This window comes from Rhinichthys klamathensis, unplaced genomic scaffold (genome assembly GCF_029890125.1).
Source record: "Rhinichthys klamathensis goyatoka isolate OS25496 unplaced genomic scaffold, OSU_Roscu_1.1 h1tg000099l_1, whole genome shotgun sequence".
Classification (NCBI taxonomy): domain Eukaryota; kingdom Metazoa; phylum Chordata; class Actinopteri; order Cypriniformes; family Leuciscidae; genus Rhinichthys; species Rhinichthys klamathensis.
Window position 1 is genome coordinate 657532 of NW_026606638.1, and position 23699 is coordinate 681230.

Genomic DNA, 23699 nt, shown 5'->3' on the forward strand with positions numbered 1-23699 from the left:
ACGCACATTAAAAGCTCTCCTGAAAATGTGGAACATGTCTGTCATGCTCTTTGCAGCAAGTTTGCATATCTAAACAATGTGCCGTTGCATATTAGTGCTTTTTTCCCTTCAGTAATTAGCAGTGAAGCTCTATTTACAAGCATTTTGAACATTAGACCATGAGAAGCAGAATAGTGGTTCTCTGTCTTCTGCCTCCACGTTTAGTGCAGGTTGTGAACATTACAGAATGAATATTTCCTTTCTTTCACAGAGACCTCTCTCGTCTGGTGAGTTATGAAGTGAGGCTGTTGCCTCCGGATGTACTGGAGCTCTTCAGATGTGCTCAGTGGTGGTATGATGTGGTGTTCCAGCGATACCAGGATCTGTAAAATTCATCATTTGTCAGTTTGACTGGTTATTGTGTAATGTATCTGTTTGTGCATGTATAAGATCTGCAAAAAGCTCATATTCTCCTACAAAAGGGATTTATTCTAAAAGAGAACATTGATCCAGACTTGCCTAAAATGCCTTGATCAAAGTCCCGATATTATTTACTTAAAGGGTTAGTTCGCCCACAAATGAAAATTCTGTCAGTAATTACTCACCCTCATGTTGTTGGCCCAAAAGTTATGAAAGACATCGTTAAAATAGTCCGAGTGACTACAGTGGCTCAATGTTAAGTTTATCAAGCGACGAGAATACTTTTTGTGTGCAAAAAACAAACTATTTTAACAAACTCGGACTATTTTAACGATGTCTTTCATAACTTTTGGGCCGGCCAGTTTCGATCCCTTAAGAAGCCTATGGAGGAGTGATCCAGCTCTCAGATTTAATCAAAAATATCTTAATTCGTGTTCCGAAGATGAATGAAAGTCTTAAAGGTTGGAACAACATGAGGGTGAGTAATTACTGACAGAATATTCATTTTTGGGTGAACTAACCCTTTAAGCGCATGACACAAATTTGAAACATTAGCATAATGCAAATGCAAAGAAAGAAGACATGGCTTCAGTAAATTGTAGTGTTGTCGCCATGTTGTTGAGATGCTGTGTGTTCCTATGTGAAAGCAAACCCCTTCCGTTTGGCCTTCCAAAAATTGATGAAATTAGGAATCAGTGGTTCCTGTTCCTGAGTAGTACAACCCAAAAGTTAGCTTGTGTAATGCGCATTTAATGGATGACAGCTTCCTGAACTTGGGAGAGTACAACATTGGTTATACACAAGTCATGCTTTGCAAAATTTGGTTCTGATCGATCTGCTTGATCATCCACATTTTTAGGGCGATTTTCACTGATTCACGGATTGACTGGATTGTTGATGGGGGGGGTTGACTGGCTTGACTAGCTTTCGTGAGGCACACTCGCAAGGTCTCTCACTCTCTCCCTCTCTGCCGTGCGCGCACTAGTTATGTTATGCGCGCAGTATGTTCTGTCTCGCATGCGCGCTCTAGATTCCGGGAGATTTGAACTAATTCGCGGGCATCAGGGAGACGCTATCAATACGCGGGAGACTCCCGGAACTTCCGGGAGACTTGGTATGTCTGTCAATGTGCCATTTCATGTTGCATTTTTATTGGATAGTCACTAGACGTAGGTCGTAGAAGCAAACACACTGTGAGATGATCATACAAAATTTCTGACACTGTCAGAAAATTATCGCAAGCTATCTTTGGTCGCAAGAGCGTGACAACGGCCGTCTTTGAACCTCTTTCACTGTTCGACGTAGGACCACCGTTTAGGAGCCACTATCACTGAAATCACCACAATTGGTCATCTTTCATCTGGGACAGCCCAAAATCATACAATGTGTCATTAGAAGCTGAAGCTTGATATTATGGGAAGGGGCGTTACATTTCAGACACACGGTTCAAGTGTTTGGCCAAACACAATGCACTGGGTCAGCTGGCCAATCAGAGTACTCTGGGCTTTCAGAAGGAGTGGCTTTGAAGAAACTGGAATTCAATCAGAGCCTTTCCGAGAGAGTTTCGGCAAAAATGTACAGTATATGAAAAATATATATATTTTTTAACATTAAAGCATGTTAACTTATTCTACTATTTCCAATAAACAAAACAACGACCTTGTAAAATAGCATCATTTGGTCTCTTTACACATAAGATGGCTGCATGTGTGAAGTAACTTAAGGGATGGTATTTGATGTGGTTATACCCTGGTGTGTTGAACGTCTGGTTGACCCCCTGTGCCATCAGTGGACTGGATGTGGTGGACAGAGCGCTGGGGGAAGAGCCTCGACTGGGGCTGTTGGGGGAGGAGCTTGATGACACTGCAAGAAAAATGTGTTATAACATCAGAAAACACATTAAGGTTATAAATTATAAATACATTTTCCAACAATGGCAATAGCGTGGTTTGTCATCCCACCAGCTCTATACTCACCACCTCCAGAGGCGAGTGGACTGAATGAGCGTGAAGTTGAAGGCTGAAACAGGAAATGAATCAAATTAGTGGGAAACAAGGTGGAGAACATTTTTTTAAGGAACAACATACATCCCTTTAATCACAAACCCTCTAAAACACACACAGTTTGGGGAGGAAGATAAAGTTATAAACATTCCAACATAATTAATTATTAATTTAAAGTTTATTATAACATATCGTGGCTATCCATTTGTTCCATTTCTTTATGTAGAGATAAAAAATACATGACCGTTCAAAAGTCTGGGGTCAACCTTACGGTGGTTTAATGTTTTCGATTATTTTCTGCATTTATACACAGTCAAAACAGTAATTTTGTGAAATATTATTACAATTCAACTATGTTCTATTTTAATATGTTTTAAAATGTAATTTAATCCTGTGATGACAAAGGTGAATTTTCAGCAGCCAGTTTCACGTGATCCTTCAGAAATCATTCTATGCTGATCTGTTGCTCAAGTAACATTCAACTATTATTCTTTTATTATTATTTTCACAGTTAAAAATGGTTTTGCTGCTTAATATTTTGTACAACATATAATGTTACATTTTAAGAAATTTAATTTCACTTTTGATCAATTTGATGCATCCTTGCTGAATTAAAGTATTCATTTCTACATTAAACAATCGTACTGACCCCAAACCACGGAAAGGTATAATATAATATACAGTAACATATTATATATTATAAAATTGTATTGAATATTATGAAATTGTTATCTGTTAGCAGTAGTAATCCCAGGGAGAAACCAAGAAGCACTACACACTATAACATAACGTTAACACTAGACAAGGGACTAAAGAAAACTCACGGCTTAAATACACAAGGAGGATAATCAACAGAAGTAGAGACAGGTGCGTAACATAATCAGTAACCATAGAAACTAACAAGGATCAGGAACACAAGCAAACAGGAACAGAACCAAACCAAAACACAAAGAAACTAACATACTCGTGACGGTAATAGAATAGAATAGAATAGAATAGAATAGAATAGAATAGAATAGAATAGAAGAAACGTCCTTTTCTTCTATTCGAAACAAGATCTGCTCTATGTGGCTCTATCCATGTTGAACCAGAGATTATTAGTAATAAAACTTGATGGTCACCATTCAGGTTGTACTTTTATGACTGGGTGTGTCTAAGAAACACACATGTGCATTATGAATCATGCTCACTACCATTTTGCAAAGTTTCAGGGGGAGCTTAACTGGACTGTTAATAATTTCCTCCTTCCATTACTAGAGGTAGCAGACAGACCCCCATCTCATTCAATAATGATTTCTCAGACTCACCAGACGAGGGTTGTAGTTGTGAGACTTCATGGGTGAAGTGGAAAGGGGGCAGTATATCCTCTTCTCTTTCTGCCGCCGGTTGCAGAACCAAACCCGCACTACTTCCTTCTCCATGGCTAGCTGCTCTGAGATGTGCGTAATCTCTTCAGAGTTGGGTTTTGGGTTCTAGATATAGGGAATAAAGTGTGTTTATGTATCACAGCCTGCAGGTGGCACTGAAAGAAAACTGATACATGTTGTCATTTCTGAAAAGGACCTGTTACACTACATCAGAAAGTACAGTTTACCAGGAGCAGGTTGGGGACTGTCTTCAGCAAGTAGTGACATCTTATAGTTCTCTAAATCTTGGGTTAATTTAGGATTAAACCTCCACAACACACAGTTGACTTCATTATAATAATAATTAATAATTGCAAATGCTACAAAATTATAATATATTACTGTAAATGATAAATCAATTGTAACACTTTGCAATAAGGTTCAATTTGTTAACATTAGTTGACTATATTAGTAAACGTAAACTAACAATAAAGAATATATTTATTAATCTTAGTTAATGTTAATTTCAACATTTACACTACCGGTCAAAAGTTTGGAATAATTAAGATGTTTTTATATATTTCTATAAAAAAAATGGTGTTCTTTTGAGCTTCTTATTCATTAAATAATCCTTAAAAATGTGTCATGGTTTCCACTTAAATATCAACAGCAACATTGACAATTATAAGAACAATTATTAATAACTGAGCACCAATAATAACAACTGAGCAGCAAATCAGCATATAAGAATGATTTCTGAAGGATCACGTGACACTAAATACTGGAGTAATGTTCGGCTTTGCCATCACAGGAATAAATGACATATTAAAATAGAAAATAGTTACTTAAAATTGGAATAATATTTCACAATATTACCATTTTTACTGTATTATTCAAATAAATGCAGCCTTTGTCAGCATAATACTTCTAAACATTGAAATACTGGAAAAAATGTTAATAATATTTAATGGACATGAGAAAACATGAACTAACATTGAACAGTTGTATTTTTATTAACTAATGTTTAAAAATATTAACAAACACTGTAACAAATGTGTTGCTCATTGTTAGTTATGGGTTAGACCTTATCGTAAACTGTTGTTCTCTCTATGGCAAACTCTGTATGGACCAAAATATTCTTCTGTCATGCTCCCTACAATGAGAAATCCTCTCAAATTATGTTCATATAAGGGCCTGAAGCATCAAAAAAGGAGTCAAAACGGCAAACTCACATCTAAAAAGCGTTTCTCAAGTGTGAGCTTGATGTTAGTTTCAATGCTTGTTCTCTTTTTCCTCTTCCTCCCGTAACCCTCCAAAAGGGGTGGTAGGGTGGTGGGGTTGGTCATGGTGTCGGATGGCGAGTTCTCTGAGGTGATGTGAAGGGAAGGTTTAATATTGCAGGTATTTGAGTACAGTCCGCAAAACAAATACCTACTGATGCTAACAGAAAAAAATATGAAGTTCTGTGCACTAGAGGGCAGTAGCAGCACATACCTGCATCACTCAGCCACTTCTCTAGCAAGGGCTTGAGCTTGCACATGTTTTTGAAGCTAAGATTGAGAGCCTCGAAGCGTGAGATGGTGGTCTGACTGAAGTCATTTCCATACAGCTTTCCCATGGCTAGACCTACGTCACCCTGCAAACACATCACAGGAGAGTTTGAGAACTGGATGAGATCCACAAAGGGTCGGGCAACAACATTGAGTAGCCTATTTAAAATTGGCTCCTTTTCCATTTAAATTTGACTGGATACACCCACATGAAGTTAAATGGAAAAGACAATTGAAATGACAGGGAAAGAAATATGCAAAATTGCAATAATAAAATACTACTAATAATAATAATAATAATAAAAACGACACTGTCACAATATATGTGAATTTCATTAGTCCGACAAAACAAAAATACATAAATGTTGACTAAGTACGCTTGTTTATTCACTGACATGTAAACACAAAGCATTCTTATTTGAGCTTGAGAAACTGAATCAGAATAGCTTCAATATTTGCCCACTGTTTATGATAAAACCTGGTTACAATGACAGCAATATCCTCATTTTTGTCAGGATTGCAAAATTATGCAATATCAATTGGTAGTTATTGATATTTTGAATATAATATCTGTACGTATTCAATCGCGTTCACTCCTGTTTATGTGTGATCACTAAACAATGTCCATTAGGGAGAAATATTGATATATTCACACGTTTACTTAATATGTCTTCAGATAGAATTGTTGTTTCTATTCTTTTTCTATTAATTATGCAATCTGATGAGAATTTAGCGGCTTCAAGCACAATCTGTGTCTCTCGCTTCTGGGATGGACTACTTGCACTGAGCTTCGTGATGCACTTCCGCTTTGAAATAGTACGATTCATTAATTTCCAGTTATGTATATTTGCAATGTGCTCTAGTCACCCAGTTGACTAAAAACCACTTAAAATGAGCGTCTGCAAGAATATTTAAAAATCTGGAGACAGGAGAAGAGATATTCTGATAGGCTACTGTGTAAAGAATTTTCCAAACTCAACGGAAGTTGATGATATTTATAATGTATTATGTAACGGACGTAGGCCCACTAGAGACTGATTCTAGCGGCTGCTGCGGTCTTTAGCGCCCTTGTTAGCGCTGCCACCTCCCACGCTGGAGACCCCTGTTCGAATCCCGCTCGGAGCAGGTTGAGTGGGATCGGTTGCAATTGGTGCCGTGACCCGTATGTTAGTGAGGTTTAGGAGAGCGAGTGTAACTGTCATAGGCCAGTAAGAGCTGTGCGTGTAAACCTCACCCCCCTGATCTCAAGAAGCGCACTAGCGACTTACGCTAGTGGCTTCTGTCTTTAGCGTCCTTGTTAGCGTGGCCACCTCCCACGCCGGAGACTCCTGTTCGAATCCCGCTCGGAGCAGGTCGAGTAGGATCGGTTACAATTGGTGCCGTGACCCGGATGTTAGTGAGGTTTAGGAGAGTGCGTGTAACTGTCGTAGGCCAGTAAGAGCTGTGGCTGTGCGTGTAAACCTCACTCCCCTGATCTCAAGAAGCGCACTAGCGACTGATGCTAGAGGCTGCTGTCTTTAGCGCCCTTTTTAGAGCACCCGCCTCCAACGCCGGAGACCCCTCGGAGGGGGTCGAGTAGGATCGGTAACATACAGTCTGTTCAATACCATAAAATATACATCTAAAACAGTTATAAAACCAGGCACAAAGTCTTACCTGAGTAAAGCCTAGTTTAATGCGTCTTTGTTTGAAGGCTTTAGCAAACTGCTCCAGCTCCTCCAGGTCATTAGGCTCATCTTGTGGTGATCCCACATGTTTAGGGACCTGTAAGTGAGACATGTCCAGGTGTCCATCCATAGAGGAGCCAGCAAGCCCTGTCCTGCCCATTGCCTTAGGAGAAAATAAAGCTGTTAGAGTCAAGGTAATCAGTTGTTAGCACCTTTGTTTGCTTACATGCTATTTGTATTATTGTTTTGGTGTGTTTTAGTGTTTTCCCTTTCTCATGCCCTTAAAAAAGTACCCTTACAGTAATAGTCTATGGCAATATGCCATGTTTTTCTCACTACCATGATGGAAATTCATTGAAAGACCTTACAGTACCACTGTTAAATGTCAGTGTCCTGGTAATGGAACACTTGCCATGCTTTTTTTCTTTTTTTTTTCTTTTTTCTATCACATATTTTAGAAATCATCATAAATGATCATTCGGAAGCTTAAAAAAATCATCCTGTGAAAACTGTTATGAAATTGGACATCGCGTTAAGATGGAAACAGTACTTTAAAACCTTTTAGCAGGATCCTCCCCCTAGTTAATGGTGTCATGTTTCAAAATTTACTGCATTATCAAATCTGTTTCTAAACTTGATAAAAAAACATATCGTTGGAAAGGTCCGAGACTCAAGGTTCCATATTTGGCCATTGTTTTGTGATAGAAGTGACATTGTGACAGAAATGTTTTTAAAAAAGGTCCCAGTAACCTCCATTTTATGATATCAACTTCAAATTGGGAAACAAAAACTTGGTTAGACACATGGCTTTGGTTTTCTAGCAGTTTTAGAGTCCAAATTGTTTTGTAAAATATATAAATAATCTGCTGCGTGTCTTCTTTAAAAAAGAGACCTTGAAAAAGAGACCTTAGCTCTGTATTCCAAAGTATTTATGAATTACAAGTTTGGATGTGCATTTTTACATCTATGATGAGGGGAGTGACAGTTAATAGGTTTAAAATTTAAATATCATGGTAGATGAATATAATAACCAATATATGAACCAATGGATATATACAATCAAAGGTTTAGAGGCATTTGCCCAAATGTATGTTTCTTCATATAAAGAAAATTAAAAAGGAAAAAGGGAGCAAAGCTATAAACAAGACAAAGGGTGAAAAAAATTTAAGATAGTTTTGACCATTTCTTGGTCACTATATAATTCCCATACTTTCAGTTCTTTCATAGTGTTGATGACTTATTTAATAAATGTAAAATAGTAACAGTGAAGAATAAACAGGTGTTTTGGTTACACTTTACAATAAGTTCTCATCTGTTAATGTTAGTTAATGCATTAAAGGGTTTACTCACCCTCATGTCGTTCCAAACCCGTAAGACTTTAATTCATCCTCAGAACACAAATGAAGATCTTTTTGATGAAATCTGAGAGCTTTCTGTCCCTCCATTGACAGCTACACAACTACCACTTTCAAGCCCCAGAAAGGTAGTAAAGACATCTTTAAAGTAGTCCATGTGACTCCAGTGGTTTAACCTCAATTGTATGAAGCGGCGCAGGTGCTTTGTTTGCGCAAAAAAACAAAAACAAACATAATTTACCATTTTATTTACAAAATATTAATCTCGTATCGATGTACGCGATATGTTGACGCAAGAGCAGACGCTGTTGCCTGAATGCGCGCCGGTGATTCATATTTTGTAAAAAAAAGTGGTACATTATGTTGTTGTTGTGAAACAAAGCACTCGCATCACTTCATAAAATTGTGGTAAAACCACTGGAGTCACATGGATTACTGTAATGTCTTCACTACCTTTTGGTAGTTGTGTAGCTGTCAATGGAGGGACAGAAAGCTCTCAGATTTCATCAAAAACATCTTCATTTGTGTTCTGGAGTTGAACAAAAGACTTACTGGTTTGGAACGACATGAGGGAGAGTAATTAATGAGAGAATTTTTATTTCTGGGTGAACTAACGCTTTAACTAACATAATTTAACATTGAGCAATATGTTTTTACTGCATTTATAAACCTTTCCTAATGTTAGTACAAATGTTTATCTTCATGTGAGGTCACAGTTCATGAACTAATGTTAACAGATACAACGTTTGATCTTACAAATGTATTGGTCAATGTTGAGAATAACATTAACTAAGATTAATAAATGCTGTAAAATTATTGTTCTTTGTTTGTTCATGTTAACTAATGTTAACAAATGAAACCTTATTGTAAAGTGTTTCTGGTGTTTGTTTGTTTTTAAACACTTTTACATTAATTAGTTAATTAATTAATTTCAAGAAATAATTCAACATTAGGTTCTGATGTACCTGAGGAGTGAGTGCGAGGCCTGGCTGGTGTGGTAAGAGTCCTGTCTGGGACTGGGATGGCAAGGAAAGCAGATTGGGCTGCAGCAGTGCTGGAGGAAACAGCATTTAAACATGTATGTACTGTAGTTAAGTCAAACATAAATAACTTTCTCAGAGAGCAACATCATCCCTAATATGATCCAGTACATCCACTGACCTTGGTGTCCTGATTGGGCCTGTGAGAGGAGAAATGATGACGGAGAGGACAGATGAGATCCAGGCATCAGGACGAGCTGGGGCAGTGAGTGCAGGGAGGGCAGCTCCTAAAAACACCAATCCCCAGCCATTACATGCATGCCTTATGTTTTACCACAATTACACTTTGTGTGAACTTCCGAGCATTAAATCACACAAAACATTTTCAGGTCACATTGCATCCAAGAAGAAAAAATAAGAAAAATATTTTGCGTAAAGTCTATTAAGATATTTTGAATTAAGAAATAATTTGTAAGACAGTATAAAGGGAAAGTTCACCTGAAAATGAAAATCATTTACTCACCCAGTTGTTCCAAACCTGTATGAGGTTATAAAAAAAAAAACTTCTACCATCAATTGTTTGGTTACACACATTCTTCAAAATATCTTCTTTTATGTTCAACAGAAAAGAAACTAATACAGGTTTGGAACAGCTTGAGGGTGAGTAAATGATGACAGAATTTTTATTTTTGGGTAAACTATCTCTTTAAGCAGACATTTCTCAAAAATGTCATTACCATAATGCTTTCCCCTTATTTTTTGTCAATTTACATTATTTTCAGTGGCGATTCTAACTAGATTATCTTTTACTGTATTATATAAAAAATGGTTATAATAAGTCATTATAAATTAAAGGCATTTAACAAATGCTTCCGTGATTTATAAATACTTAAATAATAAAATAAATAATAAATATTTAATGTATTTGTTTTTTCCTCATAAATACTTGAATAATAAAATAAATATTTAATATATAGATTTTTCTCACATTACAGTAATGACATTTTTTTGCAGTTATGAGAATTGGGACTGAAATCAATGCTTAATCGGTGCTTAAGGTGATAGTTCACCCCAAAATGAAAATTCTGTCATCATTTACTCTGCCTCAAGTTGTTCCAAACCTGCAGAACACAAAAGAAGATATTTTGAAGAATGTCGGTAACCAAACAGTTGATGGACCCCATTGACTTCCTTAGTATTTCTTTCTATACTATGGAAGTCAATGGGGTCCATCAACTGTTTGGTTACCCATAGTCTTCAAAATATCTTCTTTTGTGTTCAGCAGGTTTGGAACAACTTGAGGCAGAGTAAATGATGACAGAATTTTCATTTTGGGGTGAACTATCTTTTTAATCTTGTTATTAAAAAAGTAACAATGCCAAAAGGCCTAATGATCTAAATAGGCTTGAATTTCTTAATACAAAACATAAGTGTGTGTGTGTGTGTGCATGAGCTCTCATTGACGGTGTTGATAAAGACGTACCCCAGTAAGCTGGCCACCAGGCACCGGCGATCCCTGAGTTAAGTGGCATGTCTTGTGTGACGAACCAGAATGAGGGGAATCGTTCAGGTTCTCAGTCTTTATCTGTAGGTGAAACAAATAATTTGTTAGATAACCCAAACCTGGTGAACATTTCAAGATATGTAGTTGTTCACTGTCGTGCTCAGGGTCCTCAGGCATGTGTGTTTGTGTGTGTGTACATGCACTCTTTGTGTGTACTCAGAGACCAGTAAGGCTGCAGGACTCGTTCTGCAAAGGGCCTTTAACAAACATTCCTTCCCTTCCCGCAGGCGCAGTATGCAAATGCCCTCAGAAGCCTGAAGCTAGTTCCTGTGCACGAAAGTTTTCTGTCCTCACCACTAGATCATATGACAGGCTGATCTGAAGAACTAATGAAGCTTATTCATAATGACTCAAACGTCTCACGTAGTGCAACACTAGAAAACTTTTGTAGCCTTTCAATCCGTTTCCACTTGAACTACCAAAGAGTTTCACCTCATGAGAGGAGCAATGCGCTGCTCGGAATACCAAAAACAGTACGTTTTCACATGATGAATATTAAGTAAAGCAAAGTTTGTACTTACTTGTCTGCTGAAGTCAATGCCATTTTGTTCAATGTCTGGAAAACAAAAAAAGATTAAAGTATTAAAGTAAGAGTTATGCATAAACATTCAGACTGTCTCCCACCCGAGGGATCCAGATAATGTTACAAAACATTTTAGTTTTCATTTAAACTTGTATCATTATTTATTTCAAGGGGTTTTCATAGTAAGACTTATAATGGACCATACCATAAAAACAAACTCCCAAATGTTCCATTAAACTGAGCGAGGAGGGTTAGTCGGCGGTTCAAAGGTCGTCAATACAAGGTAATCTCTCTTCATTTGAAATTCAAATCTATCTCTATGAGGCCGTGGTTAGAACGGCACTCACTCACTCCACAATATGGAAATATACCCTTCTCCTGAGCCAAACTTCCAGTATGGAAATCATCAGATCATGCAAATGAGTTTCCATGGCAACTTTTAGAGGCCTTCACATTTGAATACTTACAGACCTCCAGGTGCATTTCTTTCCCCCCACCCCTCCCCTCTCTCTCTCTCTCTCACACACACACACACACACACATTATTATGATTATAAAACCTGTCGTGACCCATTTCCTCCATTTTGATTGCATTATATTTCGTTAAAATCCCTGATTTTAAAGTCAGAATGGTTATAGTCAGTCATACGTGTTTGCACATAAACTGTGATGATATTTAATAGCAATTGTACAAGTCCAAAACAAGAAAATGTCCTTACTACAATACAGTGGAATTTTTTTAAATTTAGATATACTTTCACTAGTTTTCATGTAGGCTCATATAAAGGTGTTTGTAAACATACAACATTTCTTTTGTACAATCCAAATATTTGTAGGTATCAAATGACCTGATGGGACATCTGATAGGTCTAACCTGAACCCTAATCCATATCCAAACATTTCACACCACAGAGGTGATGGAACATAATTGAAATATATATTTAACAATGATGGACAACACACTGCTCTCTCTGAATTCTCATTTCTCTCAGGTTCCTCAATTGAGCGAGATGGTTCCGTACAGAAGCCATTGTAACCAGACCAAGATTCAGTAGTGCCTGAGGCTATATGAGCGCTTCACTGCAAACAAACCGCCACACACATCCTGGTACACTTCACATCCATCAGCCTGCACGCATCACACACCTAGACGCCTTACGCACTCTGTACTCTGTATTCAACAATACATAAGAATGCCTTTTTTAAGTACATTCACAATTTATGGGGTGACAAATAAAAAGTAAAAAGAAAATGTATAGAACATAAAAATGACTTCTAAGTTTGGCACAAACTAAGCCATTTGTACAAACTTGCCTGAGAGCGTGACCAGTGTCCCATCAACACAAAGAGTTAAACTTTTGGTCATAACCACAAACGGTTATTGTAAAGAAGCCCGATGGCAGTTCGTGAAATTATGATCCTCATTTAAAGGTGAATCACAAACACTGTGTTTAACCATTTAACATTAAAACAGATAATAAAGGCTAATAACTGGAAAGTAGACAATTTGTGAGAAAATACCCAAAATAAAATCACATTTGGACATAAAAGCAGTGGAATTATTTTAAATATTTAAGAAAATAATCAAATATGTTTTGTAATGTAGCACAGCATATTTTCAAATGTACGTTTATGTCATTTTTTTAATAAATAAAAAAATAGTTTTTAAATATTGTAAACTCACTTAAATTGTTTCGTGCCACACATTATGTTATTTTACAACTCTAAATAGTGTAAACTAAAACAATATAATTGGCGTATAATTTATTGACTTATATTTCCATGTTATTTACATTCAAATGTCACCATACATTGGTTAAGAGGTAATTGTTCCATTTCAAGGCAATTGACAATATTCCAGAGAGTGAAAAGGCTCCTTACCAGCTGGTTCATGCTGAGATTCTGTCTGTTCAACAGCCTCTGTGCTCATCTTAATATCTGTAATGATAAATACAGCTGATTTTCCTACAGGATCACAACTTTATGCAGACACTGAGGCAATTCATGCCCGGGCCCAGCCAGTAAAATGATCTTGAGGTTTATTCTAATGTGTCCAGCTTTCTCCTTTATGTAAAGGGCTTGTTGTAATATTCATAAGAGCAAGGGTATCCCCATTCACCATTCACCACAATCACTCTGTCTCTCCACCCTAATCTCTTCTAGTCAAAAACATTTAAATCTGTCAATATCTAGAGCTGTGAACAGGTACAATGCAAAACAATATGATTCCACAAAACGGTCTCCACTTGAGAAGTAAGCAGGAATCTGGGAAATAAAGCATTTCTATAAAAACTTTGAGAAGTACATCTACACTTACTTACCTTATAAAAGCAAAGATCCACTGATCCAGGCTCTGTAGATTAAATCCCTGCTTCTGTGGTGCTTTTCTCAGGTGAACTGAGTGTACCTTTCTCAAAAAGGTTCAGAGAAACACATTTAGCAAAGTGGGTTAGTAGAAGAGCATTCACCTCTCCAGTATCCCACACCAGCCGATAGACACGTCATTTGCATAAGGCCCTCGTGTGTCCTATCCAGACTCTGACTTTTTGCATAAAACAACAATAGGCAGACAGCAAACTTCGAAAAGCTTGAGAATACGAACGTGCGTGCAACTCTGCCTGTGTCTATGTACACTGGTAAACTTAAAGTGTGCCTGGTCTTTGATTGAACCTGGCATAGCTCTATTTATTCAGATGTAGGCCTAGCACTATGCATAAAGGCTGGAATTATGATGCTTCTTTTACTAGGCTTTATAAGAGAATGGTTTTGACTGAATGAGTTTTAGGATATATACAGTATACCGGTCAAAAGTTTGTTTTTGAAAGAAGTATCTTACGCTCATCAGGCCTGCATTTATTTTATAAAAAAAAAAAGTAAATGTTGTAAAATATTATTACAATTTAAAATAATGCTTTTTTATTGAATATACTTTATTATATAATTTAAAATATCATTTATTTCTGTGATGTAAAGCTGAACTTTCACCATCATTACTCCAGTCTTCAGTTTCACATGATCCTTCAGAAATCATTCCAATATGCTGATTTGATACTCAGTTATTATCAATGTTGGAAACGGTTGTTCTACTAATAAAAAGTTTAAAAGAACAGCATTTATTCAAAATACACATCTTTTTTAACAATATGATTCTAAACGATCACCTTTTAACCCTGGCAGGGTTACAGATCATTCCCCAACAGAGATGAAGTAGAATTGTTTCTCTAGCCAGAGTTCTGTGGAAATGTAAACATAATTAAAAACAAAACCGCCCATTAAAAGTGTCTCTTGGTCTTGGGGGGTTTTCCCATCCAAAATTCTGAGATCATGTAAATAAATCGATTGCGTTAATATCCTCCACACACTATTCCAGTGAATTCACCCACGAAGTTTCTCATGACTGAAAATCTCATGGTGTGCAGGGGTAGCCTATACTGTTTACTCTGATTAAGCTTGATTCATTTCCAGCGCAAAACAATTCTTTCGAACCGGTTCGAATCGTGTTACCCCGATAAACATTTATGGAGATAAAGACTGAAAAAATAAACTCACCAGGGAGTAACATCGGTTATAATGCACAGCTGCGTTTTGTTTGTCACGGATGCCATAGCTTGTGTTTGTGCAGATTTACACTTTGCCTGGTAAAGTAAGACCCACCTATACATTAGCCTACATTGACTGACCACGTTACGTTAATATTTTGTAACTTTACCATCTAAAGATGAGTTTTACTGTCACACATCCAGACTGAAAATCACAGAAAACTTACACAAGAGGGCAGCATTCAGTCTCTGTCAAATGAGGAGACATAATGCTGGCATAAAGCCATTTTCGACCATTTGCATGATTTGTATGGTTGATTTGACAGTGGTGGTGCATAGTTGAAAATTGTAGGATAGACCATTATAACAAAAGAGGCAAAAATAATAACAAACCCTGCTGAAAAATCCAGCATTACTGGTCTCCGGCATAAGGTATGTTTTGCATGCTGCCATGGGATGCTGGTTACAGTATGGGAAGCGGGTGTGCTGGTGGACCAGCTTAAGGTATTTTTGCATTCTGAGAACACCTTGTAATGCTGGTGGGCCAGCCGCCAGCATTATGTTGTCTTTTGGATGCTGGTATGATCAAGACCACAACAAAACTCATGTGTTAAATATCACGTTTCTTAGTGTGTGTTATAGTTAAATAAAGATCAAGACAATTTAAATAAATTATATAATAAAGAAAAACACATAATGCAGGTTACATTTTATGAGTACACAGCAAAATCCTCAATAATAATATAATCATAACTAAAACAATAAAACATTTCAGTTCTACTTTCCTCCAGTATGTGGAGTGTGACATGGATCGTGAAGTGGTTCTTGAAATTGAACGTGGAGCCGCTGACCAGGGCGGAGGATGCACGTGTGCTACAGCTTGTTGTTGGGTATGTGGTCACCATTAAAGGTTTGACTAAACTATTCTCTCGTGTCAGCGATTCATTGTACCTCCTCTACACACTGGCATGGTGGCAGTGTTATCGTATTCACTTCCCAAAGAGAACGTGAGATGAGCTCATGTGAGATCAGTTCACACTATAGTCGTGCATAAACGAGCCGTGTTGTGAATTATCTCCGCTGACGAAACTCGAGACTTAAGCCTTGGCGAATACACACAGAGCACCGAAGCAATGGTGTCTCACAAAAGTTCGAGAACTGGTGTCAGAACCTTGTCTACACTTATCTTTGGACAATGAGTTCACTCCCTTTCTATAGTTGACGGCGTGCACTGGGAAAAGAAGACGAGACTTCACCATTCAGTGGTTTTACCGATGATGACATGGATGTTCAAAAAAGGTCAGCATGCTTGAGCTTATCAGTCCAGACGACGAAAGGCACCCCGAGCCTTCCAACCAATGGCACCACTTCTCCAAAGCAAGCTTGATGGCCAGTAACTCTTTATTACCAATGTCGTAATTGCGTTCAGCGCTAAGAAGAAGAAGAAGTTTTATTTATATAGCGCCTTTCCGTAGCTCAAGGTCGCTTTACATTGTGCATTAAAATACATTTACTCACCTACACACACATTACAATCACATTAGTAACACATATAGTCCAATAAGGACACATATAGTCTCATTAACCAAAATACATGTTAAATAGATATGTTTTTAGCTGAGTTTTGAATTTAGCCACAGATGAGATATTACGAAGTGTAAGGGGTAGTGAATTCCATAATTTAGGAGCATTAATTCAACACTAAATGACCTTCCACTTACAGTAGACAACCGGAAACGAGGGATGGACAATAAACCAAGTTCAGCTGATCTAAGGGACTGGGCAGGGCAGGGCAGTAAGAGTAAAGTAGATCAGACAGATATGGAGGTGCAAGACCATTTATTGTCTTAATCGTTAGAAGTAACACCTTAAAGCGAATACGTGATGCCACGGGTAGCCAGTGAAGGTCATGAAGCAGAGGAGTAATGTGAGCAGAACGCCTGGTGGAGGTGAGAACTCTTGCTGCTGAGTTTTGAACATACTGTTCTGGGAGACAAACGATGAGAAAAAATCGTGCACAGATGCATCTTGTAGTCCGCGGAAGAACGCTGGGAAAGAACCGCACCAACCTCCATCTCTAACGCATCGACCTCCACCAAAAACTGACGAGAGAAATCAGGGACAATAAGAATGGGAGCTGAAACAAAGCAGCTCTTGAGGTTGGAAAAAGCAGCATCGGCTACTTTAGATCACCTGAACGTCGTCTTGGTGGAGGTCAAGGCGGTCAGAAGGTAATTGCAAATAAAATGCCGGTAAAAATTGACAAAGCCCAGAAACCTCTGCGTGGCCTTGCGGGAGTCTGGGATTGGCCAATCCACCACAGCCTGAATCTTATCGGGATCCTTGCGCACTCCCTCAGACGGGACGATGTATCCTAAAAAGGGAACAGACTATGCATGAAAAAAAATGCATTTCTCCGCCTTGACAAAAGCCCATTCTCTAACAGCCTCTGAAGCACTCATCTGACATGCTGAACATGTTCCTGGAGAGAATGAGAAAATATCAATATATCATCCAGGAAGACATAAATGAACTGATCGACCATATCTCGTCATTGACGAGTGCCTGAAAGACTGTGGGAGCATTGGATAGCCCAAGCGGCATAACCAGATATTCAAAGTGCCCCCTGGGGGTATTGAAAGCAGTCTTCTACTCATCCCCCTCCCTGACACGGACCACGTTGCGAAGGTCCAACTTGGAAGAGTTCCGAAGTAATCCAGGGACCAGGTACAGGAAATGCAGGCTCAATTCGACGTGCTAGAATCGCTAGGTGTTTTTCGAAAGCCCGAAGACATTGACGTCGATGTTGAATATGTCAGCCCATTGGTTTCTTATCAAAAAGCCTAATGGGGGGTTTTGTCTTGTTACAACATTCGCCGATGTGGCCCGTTATAGCAAACCACAGCCGTCACTTATGCCAAACGTGAAAAAGCAAGCTTCCTACAACATTGATAGTCAATACAAGGACACAGGGAACCATCTTTCTTTTCCATGAAAAAACAACAACCCTCACCTACAGGAGAAGAGGAAGGACGGATGGGTTTGGCTGCCAGAGAATCAGAAATATATTTCTCTATGGCCTCCCTTTTTGGAGCAGAAAGTGAATATAACCTGCCTTTAGGCGGAGACGTACCTGGTAACAAGTCTATAGCACAGTCATAGGGACGATGAGGGGGGAGAGAAGCAGCTCGAGACTTTCTAACACTTCCTTCAGGTCAAGGTACTCCTCCGGCACGTTGGACAGGTCGGCAGATTCATCCTGTAACACAGAACAAGACACAGAAGAACACGCAGACACCAAGCAAGAGGCATGACAATGATCACTCCAAGACAAGACATTGCTCTGACGTCAGTTGATGTGTGGGTTATGGAGGGTAAGCAAGGGATGTCCAAGGATTGATGGAGCAATGGGGAGTCAGTTAACATGAAATAGATCTCTTTAATGTGGTTGCCTGAAGTGTTGAGACTCACCGGGCCGGTGGAATGAGTGTCTGATGGAAGCGCTTGACAGTTGTGATGAGAAGCAGCCCATTGAAGTCTGACTGGGAGGAGATAAGGAGGATTTCTCCTTAGTAACCTCGAAACTACTTACGGGCTGGCTTTTGCTGGACACTGCGATGCGATGTGGCCCGCAGCTCCACAGTAGACATAATCCCAATGGCCTTTTCCGGATCGAAAGCGGGGCAGACCGTATCATTGGAGATAGCCGAAGAGCGAGCCTCCCTCTCGGGTACAAAGCTCTGCAGAGCACGTTAATCACAACGTTGCAATTAAGCATCTAGTCTGATCGCCAAGTCAATCAAAGCATCCAAGTCAGTGGGTAAATCCAAGGCAAATATCTCTTTTTGAATACGGTCAGCCAACCCATCCAGGAACATATCCCACTGTGCCTCTTCATTCCACTTGCATTCAGCAGTCAGTGTGCGAAACTCAATAGATTAATCCGTAACAGATCGGTTACACACGCCGCTTCGCGACCAGCAACTGCAACGTCTAACACCTTGGATTGCTCGGTAGGAAAAGCTGATGGCTGAAGAACAAAAAACAAAGAGCAGTTGGCCAAAAATGATCGACATAGTTGTGGCTCACCAGTATAAGTGGCTAGTGGTAGTAGTCATGGTTCCATGTGACGATCAGTGTGGTTTCCGATGGGAGGAACAGGCGGTGGGTCTGGCGCAGAAAGCCAAAAAGATCTATTCACACTAATGGTGAGTGACATTTTAAAATAAAACAAACTCAAAACACTAAATAGATGTTTATCCTTTAATTCTAAAGGACAATCACTGTACAGATCTACATAATTCTCCATGTTTTGACCCAAACACACAAAATTAAACAATTCAAGTGCAAGGGTTTATTGGTATTACCCCGAGCTACAATGCTACTCATGCTCAGTAATAGATTCAACAATGTGAGGTTCAAAGTGCTTATCCTTTATATCTTTAAAAAAACGCAAACACAAACTGTTAACCTACAGGTAATTACTGTATTACAATATTTACATTTCATAAATACATTCCATTTTAAATAATATTATATTATTTATAAATATTAATCATCAAATCAAGTAAAAACAAGCTGTGACAGTCATATAGGTAGTTAAAAGTAAGGTGGAGCTGTTCTGCTTCGAACGGTTTTGCAGAACTGAGTTCTTAGTTCTCACGGTTTTGCAGAACCGAGTTCTTAGTTCTCACGGTTTAAAAATATTTTGCTCATATCAAATCACGTTAAAGTTGACTTTTTTGTAATCTTAACTTGTTCTATGTTTTATCACTCTATGATAAATAGAGTGTCTAACAACAAAAAAAGACCACACTGAAGGATTTTTTACAGTGACAAACTATGTGCATCAGTCATTTTAGTTTAATTTGTCAATTTCACAAGAAACACATTTACTTTCTATGTTTAAGTAGGTTTTTGACATGATACTCTAGAGAGAACATTTTAATCTTATAACATTTTGACACTAATTTCTCTGTTGATACAATTGCTCAAAATAAGTAACTGTTGCATTACTAATAGTTGGAAACTGACTAACAAAGTTTAATGTTTAGTTCATGAAAATTTCAGGATAATAAGAATCACTGACACCAAATTACCACATAAACCAACTGGACTTCATTATGTATGAAAAATTGCATCATCATTTTCTTCAGAAACTGTTGTCCCACACTTTTCCAAACCATATTTTACGATCTTACAGAACAGTAAGCAGGCCTTTTTAATTGCTTTTCCCAATACTGCCAAATCCATTTCAGATTTTGTTAAATAATTCCAGTCTTTAATATTCTTTCTACTCTCCCTTTTTCTGTGATGTATTTACATGTAGTACCATAATGATAATACTTGTTTAAAATATATTGTGCTAGAATATTTAATGATTGTATGAACAACTATACAATGAAACTATCAGTGTCTTGTATGTGGACAATCTAAATTAGTGTTGCTATGATATATCACGCTAAGGTATTTGAACCAATGGTTCTCCAAGTTAAAGGTTTATTTAAAGATATGAATGCACAATGCAATGTTTTGAACATTGGGCAGCCTATGTTACAAGTAAATACTTTTTTGAGTGCTGTGTCTAGTGTTGAAAAATACATTAGAGTTCTGAGCCAAAGTGCTAGTAAAATAAAACTGTATTTAAATATATATATATATATATATATATATATATATATATATATATATATATATATATATATATATATAAAATAAATGAGGTCTCAATATACAAAATACAAATATTGAGGTCTCTTTTGTTGTGAGGTACTACACGAGTAACACATTTCAAGTAACGTGAGTTACGTAGTCAGATTACTTTTTTCATTATTTTCATTTATGTCCCCAGAGAGAAATCAGGAGAGATACTGATAAACTGAGCTGGTAGGTCACATGATAATGACAAAATAGCGAATGTAGTACTTCCAATTACATTCATACTACACATATTCATATAGAACATTCTTTTTTTCAAAATAAGTACCTACTCAACACAGTATGCGATTTCGGACGCAGTCATTGTGTAAACATGGTACCGTAGTTCTAGACTAAATGTGAGCATGCATTTAATGCCCTTCCGATATGTATCCTTGTTTTCGCATGGGTCCGGTTGCAGTCTCTTTTTTTCTGTAGCCACTAGGAAGTCCGAACAAAGTCTTTAGCAGTTTACAACAAGTGAATCTGTTGTCACTGGTGATTGTCGTTTGAACCTTTCTGGATCCGCCATCAAATTGATTATATTGATTATATCAAGTGCTGTGAGAAAAGACTATAAATCTCCACCTCCAGCATCCTCACACGCAATATAGCCTACTAGCCGAGACTCCTTCTTTATGTGTACAGATGTGTCGTAATGACACAAAGACATGCTCAAATCTCCCGCGGAAATCCACCAGTAGGTCTACCACTGGAATTAAAAACATTATTACATTATTACAAGCTTACCGCTTTGAATCGAGCTAAGGCACGCAGATAGTTTTGAACACTGGCTGGTTATGTATTTTCTCAAATATGTATTTTGGATCATTTTTAACCCAATAAAGGCTACGGACTGCAGCTTTAAGTAAATTTACTTTGTTACTGTTACTGACCACCTCTACTGCATGTTTACACTTACAGTTTACACTGGTGTTTTCCAAAGAAGTGTTTTGTAATTTCAAAAGCATGTCTATTACTAATAGAGTACTGTTTGCTACGTACATATATTGTACTGAAAAAGCACTGTTCTTGTATTACAATAAAAATGTAGTACAGTAACTTGGTTCATGTTTAAATCAATAATGTCTCATATCTTTATGTACTAGTAATTCTATACAATAATAGGTTAAATGCAGCAAGTCAAAAGACCAACTGGATCTTCTTTGCCAGTTTGCACACATTTCTTTGAAGGATTGCAAAAATATCGTCTGTATATCGAGATATTGAAAAAAAGATATCAAGATATTAATTTTTGTCAATATCTCCCACCCCTAGCATAGCAGTGATAGGAAAATCAATGTTTCTGAATGAGAGATCCTAGTAATGAAGCACTAAGAGGCCCGGCTCTGTTGGCTTGCTGCGCCATACTGTGCGCCCCTTATTGCTCCAGAGTGAAAAACCTGTTGAGTCCTCCAACACCCTCGGCCTGGAAATGGCGGAGCATCCGGCGCCAGGCCTTTATCCGTTGAATCCTTGAGAACCGGGTCCAGGCTGGGTCCAATATGTGTGAACCTGCGTGGATCCCATATGTGTATTTCTTCCATGGCTGCTCCTAAACGGAAGCCCGTGTCTTTTTCTTGGGCTAAGTCACCAAGTATTTATATGCAGTACAACCTTAGTCCTTATGTATATCTCCACATAACTCCTTCGGGGAAGAATGTGGGTTCCGCAGCATTCTCCTTCCTAACAGAAAGGGCACACTTCCCAGTGTTATCCAGTAATTTCACTGTATGGGTTATCACGGAACAACAGTGACAGATATACTCTGTATAAGCCCTTTCCTATCATCCTTCCAGGCAAGAAGTGGCAAGAGGCTTGCACTGGATGGGGTCAGCAGCTGTGCCCCTTTGGTAGGGATTCTTATTCGTTGGTCTCGACGTGGCGTCGACTGACCGGCTGAAGAGGAACGTCTCGGTTACATATGGTAACCCTCGTCCTGTCGCCACATTTGCTGCGGCCCGCTGGGGCAGCCAACTCATCGACTCGGCTCCTCAGCAAAAATCTGAAATGCAATCGCACCTGCTGCTTATTATATACCCGCGCTGCGTGGCTGAACAGCTGATGCAAATAATTGCACGCCAATGTGCATTGGCTCGTTTAGTTTCACTCAAAGTAGATTGGCCTCTCTAGCGAGACTCCTATTCGTCGATCTCGACGTGGCGTCTCCGTTCCCTCCTTCAGGGAACGAGGGTTACCATATGTAACCGAGACGTTATCAAATATAAGAAATTTGACTGATTTAAGGCGAGACACGGCAGGCAAAAACATAGTTTTTTTTTCACTGGTCAATTTTGAGATTTCGGGATATTTGTCTTCAGTAACATGTCTTCTTTCAGACTTGTGGTGAAAAAAAGTCCGAAATGCACATTTAGGTCTTTATTTTACTGCACTTTGTCTGTTTGCGTCTGTAGATTTCTCATAAATTCATCAAAAGTTGGCGATCTAAATCATCCGTTGCTCCGCGATCGCGATCTGCACCCTCTCATCACACACACCGTTAGAAAGCTCTCTCTCTCCTGTACAATGCTGTCGCATCCAAATATGGTCATTTCCTTTTTATCAGCAACCAATCGTGAAAGTAAAAGGGCGCAAATGCGCAATCTCATTGGCTGATGCTAAATCTTTAAAGCCCGTTTTCTCAAAATGACTTTTCTCTCATACTCAAAGTCCGAAATCTCCACTTCGGTAGCACCTATACACACCAAACTTTACAGTCTTGTACCTAGTTATATTATGAAGACATTTACAGAGGGATTTGTAAATATATTATTCCTAGCCCGATATATATAACATTTTATTCCAAAAAACATGGCAAAAATATTTTTTTTAAGGCTATTGACAGTATATTCTGATTTATAGGATAACAAAAGTAGATATCCATAAATCCCTCTGTAATTTTTTTCCCATCTAATATGTGAACACAATGAAAAAAGAATTTTGAAGCTGGCTTTATCCAATACTCAGATTTCATTTTTTGAAATATATGCAAATTAGCGCATATTTAATTAGATAATGCCTAATTTGCATATTTAAACATTAAATTACAGAAAACTTGTAATACATTTTTTCTCAT

At 38.1% G+C, this 23699-nt stretch overlaps 1 protein-coding gene across 6 annotated transcripts; it reads right to left on the bottom strand.

Moving 5' to 3' along the window:
* Positions 1-247: 247 nt before the first annotated feature.
* On the bottom strand, positions 248-13987 carry pou2f3 (POU class 2 homeobox 3). 6 transcript variants are annotated; one of them, XM_056252907.1, is made up of 14 exons: positions 13709-13987; positions 13269-13325; positions 11386-11420; positions 10784-10885; positions 9824-9838; positions 9482-9587; positions 9286-9374; positions 6955-7128; positions 5243-5384; positions 4981-5114; positions 3710-3874; positions 2361-2418; positions 2148-2262; positions 248-362 (listed from the first exon to the last, which is right to left on the bottom strand). In XM_056252907.1, the coding sequence occupies exons 2-14, from the start codon at positions 13315-13317 to the stop codon at positions 323-325; spliced, it is 1224 nt and encodes a 407-aa protein (XP_056108882.1). In that variant the 5' UTR covers positions 13318-13325; positions 13709-13987; the 3' UTR covers positions 248-322. The 6 variants fall into 6 exon arrangements, with proteins under 6 accessions (XP_056108882.1, XP_056108884.1, XP_056108885.1 ...); XM_056252909.1 differs by having other exon boundaries at positions 2376-2418; positions 13709-13982; XM_056252910.1 differs by lacking the exon at positions 9824-9838 and having other exon boundaries at positions 13709-13986.
* Positions 13988-23699: the final 9712 nt, after the last annotated feature.

Excerpts from the sequence above, each read along its gene's own strand:
- pou2f3 (XM_056252907.1), bottom strand. The coding sequence starts at position 13,317 with ATGAGCACAGAGGCTGTTGAACAGACAGAATCTCAGCATGAACCAGCT. Across the intron at positions 7,129-9,285 it reads GCCTCGCACTCACTCCTCAG|GCAATGGGCAGGACAGGGCT; the intron begins GTACATCAGAAC and ends TTTTCTCCTAAG. Across the intron at positions 2,263-2,360 it reads AGGTGGTGAGTATAGAGCTG|TGTCATCAAGCTCCTCCCCC; the intron begins GTGGGATGACAA and ends TTTTTCTTGCAG.